Source organism: Cupressus sempervirens, chromosome 2 (assembly GCF_028749045.1).
Source record: "Cupressus sempervirens isolate cs-2001-9-10 chromosome 2, ASM2874904v1, whole genome shotgun sequence".
Lineage (NCBI taxonomy): Eukaryota > Viridiplantae > Streptophyta > Pinopsida > Cupressales > Cupressaceae > Cupressus > Cupressus sempervirens.
Window position 1 is genome coordinate 702409585 of NC_143119.1, and position 3795 is coordinate 702413379.

Sequence of the window (3795 nt, forward strand, 5' to 3'; positions counted from 1 at the left end):
GATATATGAGAAGAAATCTTATTAAGTTTAATTACTTTTCCTATGTAAATGATTGAAATATATCATCTTGCATTGGATACAAATTTGTGTTACTTGTCTTGCAAAGATGTGGTACTTGTTTGTTGAATTGTAGACAATGTGTAGCACAAATTCCATTACCTCTCTTGGTTTTACTAGTTTAGACTTCCTCGTTGTCGGGTTGGGTATCTTTCATGTCAAGAAAGATTTCGGGGAAGCTTAATAGCTTCGTGGTAGGGTGGTAAAGCACTCCTACAATATTCTCACCTTTGTGTTCTTAGACAGGTTTTGGAGCTTATTTCAGCTTGGTCGTCTTGGTTAGACCATCTGGTATCTGGTATCTGGTATTGGTAATCTGGTAACGAATTTACGATTTCTTTTAAATTTAATCATATATATATATATATATGTATCATTTTATTTAAAGTTAATCAACTAATGTTGACTAATCAATATTCAAAAGACTTTGACTCTCGTTGATTTTTTCACAATTTATGAAAATGGCTGATGTAGCATTGATTTTGCAGGATCAATCTTTACAACTATCTTTATCAATCAATGAAAATGAGATGAATTATGAAATTTTTGAACAAAACTAATAATTTGCAATGGTGATGTCAGTGGATGTGCATTACCCATCCACTACCCATCCCTTTTGAGGCAAATGTAGACTCCCTTTCAACTAACGTAAACTCCATCCACCATTAATTACTAGGTAAAAAAAGTGCATCAATCCTCATAGAATAAATTAATACAATGATAAGTACATTAATTGTTAGTGATTATATGAAATGTTTCTTTCTCCGTTACCATTTACCAACCCATAAATTGTTTAAAACACTTTCTCAAGTTTTCATGTTTTCCTCCTAACTTTCTAATTAAGCCGATAGACTTATTTCGTATGGGACTTTCGTCCATTAAAATATTTTAAAAGCTAGTTTGCTGCACTTGTCAAAAGAAACAGAGAACAATAGAGAAAGAAAACTATAAGGCTTCTCTCCATAATTCTAGACCCTCCACCGTGTGTTATAAATAAGCCCTGCACATAATATTTCGCATCATACACACAAGCAAATATCGATCATCAATAAAATCTTCTCATCAATCTTTTGTAGCTTTTCTGAAAAATATATTCACCATGTCTCTGATTCTTAGCTTTGGTAAGAGATCCACCGTATTCGATCCATTTTCTCTTGATGTGTGGGATCCGTTTGGAGCTTTTAATTCAATTAGCAGAGATTTGGCTCCTTCGGAATTTGCAAGGGAAACAACAGCGATGACAAATACAAAAATCGATTGGAAGGAGACTCCAGATGCACACATTTTCAAGGCCGGTCTGCCAGGTAAGTAATTTATTCTGGCTTTATTTTATTTTGAAATTTGAATCTGGCATTTTGACTGATGCATTTGCAATTTCCTTTTTCCTTTGTAGTTATTGATCTGATAGGGTTTGAATTTCTTATTTTTTGTCAGGTCTGAAAAAGGAAGAGGTGAAAATAAAAGTTGAGGATGGACGGATTCTGAAAACTAGTGGAGAAAGGAATAAAGAAGCAGAGCAAAAGAATGAAAAATATCACTGAGTGGAGCGCTCATGGGGCAAATTTATACAACGATTTCGGCTGCCTGATAATGCAGAGCTGGAAGATGTTAAAGTTGCTATGGAAAATGGAGTGCTGACTGTGACTGTGACTGTGCCAAAATAGTCGGAGCCAAAGCGAGAGGTTAAATCCATCCAGATATCTGGTTGATAGATGAGAATAGGATGGATTTGTACAAGGGAAAAAATAGTCTATATGTAGTACCACTGATTCAGCAAAATGAAAAAAAAGAAATAGCGTGTAACCTGTAAATTCAGGTTTTGTTCAACAATGTCAATGTAATGGTTTTGTTCAGCAATGTCAAGGTAATGGTGTTTGCTCATTGTGCATATAAAAAGTAATCATACAGTTTTCTGTTTGTACTGTATATGCGGTCAATGTGAAAATAACATTTTGATAGTACTATTGAGTATTTCTTTGCATTCCTTATAAGTGATGGACAAATAGATCTTTTCTGGTATTGCAAATTTTTGAATTTCTGAATGATTTTGGGCTTGTTTATGATTTTCCATATTTGAGACTCAATTCAACTTTAAAAAACTCAAGAAATAATATTTCGATTCATTTTAGCGTGAACCTTCAATTGGTGGCTCTTCTCATTAAAAGTAGTGACCGTAAAAACAAATTTTTGAAATTTGATCGCAAAGACAAATTTGATCGGACATTGGATAAGTTAAAAAAAATTATAATATTTTTTTTTCTTGTCTATCAATTTAGTTTTTGGCTTCTAAAATCCTTCACAGGTTAAACATGACATACTAAGATTGATTCATAAATTAACAATATTAAATGGTAAAAGTTGATTTATTTTTTTCATACTTAATTTTTCCCTTAGTATGTGATATTGGCCCTAAAAACCTCCTCTTAACTGTCTTTAGATTCAGTGGGGATAAAAAACAAAAAGTGGGCATTTTGAAGAATGATTTTTACAGATGAATCAAAACATGTTGGAAAAGCCCCACTGCGCTGAGGTAAGATAAAGATTTTAATAAATAAATAAAAGCATGTCAGAGAAAAATATGTTAATTGAAGAGAATAGATGACGTAAGATTGTTGATTTCTTCCTTGATGAAGTAGAATGGAGAATGTAAGATTATGGATTCTTCTTTGATGAAATTTTAGCTAAGGTTTTAGTTAAGGTTGTGGAAAATCTGAACTGAGTTTTTATAAATTTGATTTTTCTAAATAAATTAAAGCATGTCAGAGAAAAATATATTAGTTGAAGAGAATGGATGATGTAAGATTGTCAGTTTCTTCCTTGATGAAGTAGAATGGAGGATGTAAGATTGTTTAAAACACAGTTTAAAAGCATTTAAAAATTCATATAAATAAAGCTTCATAAAATAGTAAAAAATTATACTCAAAATCACTATTTTAAAAAAAAATCTCCGATGATTGTTTATTCTCTCGAAATTTTTAAACTCTTTTCAAATGTCAAAAGTTTAATAGTGTGATTGTCAAAGGACTTACAAATCTAGGAATTTCCATGCACAACTATAATTTTGAAGTTTCATCTTATTACATTTATATTTTAGGGTAGTTCAAATAGTCTATTCATAGATTGTACTATAAGATACAATCTAAAAAAAATAATTATTTTTCTTCATAAATATGGAAAATATCCATAATAAAGAAAATAAATTTTAAATTAATTTTTACATAATAAATAGTTTTATTAATTTTTTTATATATTAGAAAGAAATAGTTTTTTTTTATGCAATGTATTCTTGAAGTATTTCATATAAAATTATATTTTAATAATTAGTAATATATTTAATAATACACAAAAAAGAAATACAAAATAGACATTTTCCATTATTTTTTATTAATATTATCTCTTATTACATCTTAAAAAATTAACTATTCATTTAGTGTTTGATATGACTTATTAGAGTGCTTCTCTCCTATTTCCAATACAAAAACAATTACTTCCATTACGATTCAAGATTATGAATATATATTTCAATTATATTATATAATAACTATTTTATTATTAACTTTAGACATCTTCATTGCATTCCTATTGATTGCACGTGATCTCAAAACTTGAGATCAAGAATTCTTCCAATTACTACATTTTATGGGAGCCCAACATGATTGGGGGCTTCTTATGACTCATATAGACATACAAGTAAGTGTGGATGGAAATAAAAAATGTGAATTTTATGCAGTTACAGTT

General features: G+C 29.8%; 1 protein-coding gene across 1 annotated transcript; it reads left to right on the forward strand.

The window, feature by feature from the left end:
- The first annotated feature begins 1013 nt into the window (after window positions 1–1013).
- LOC149575316 (17.8 kDa class I heat shock protein-like) lies at window positions 1014–1914 on the forward strand. Its single transcript, XM_089812214.1, has 2 exons — window positions 1014–1361; window positions 1492–1914. Exons 1-2 carry the CDS (start codon window positions 1157–1159, stop codon window positions 1596–1598), a joined length of 312 nt encoding a protein of 103 aa, XP_089668340.1. The 5' UTR covers window positions 1014–1156; the 3' UTR covers window positions 1599–1914.
- The last annotated feature ends 1881 nt before the right edge of the window (window positions 1915–3795 follow it).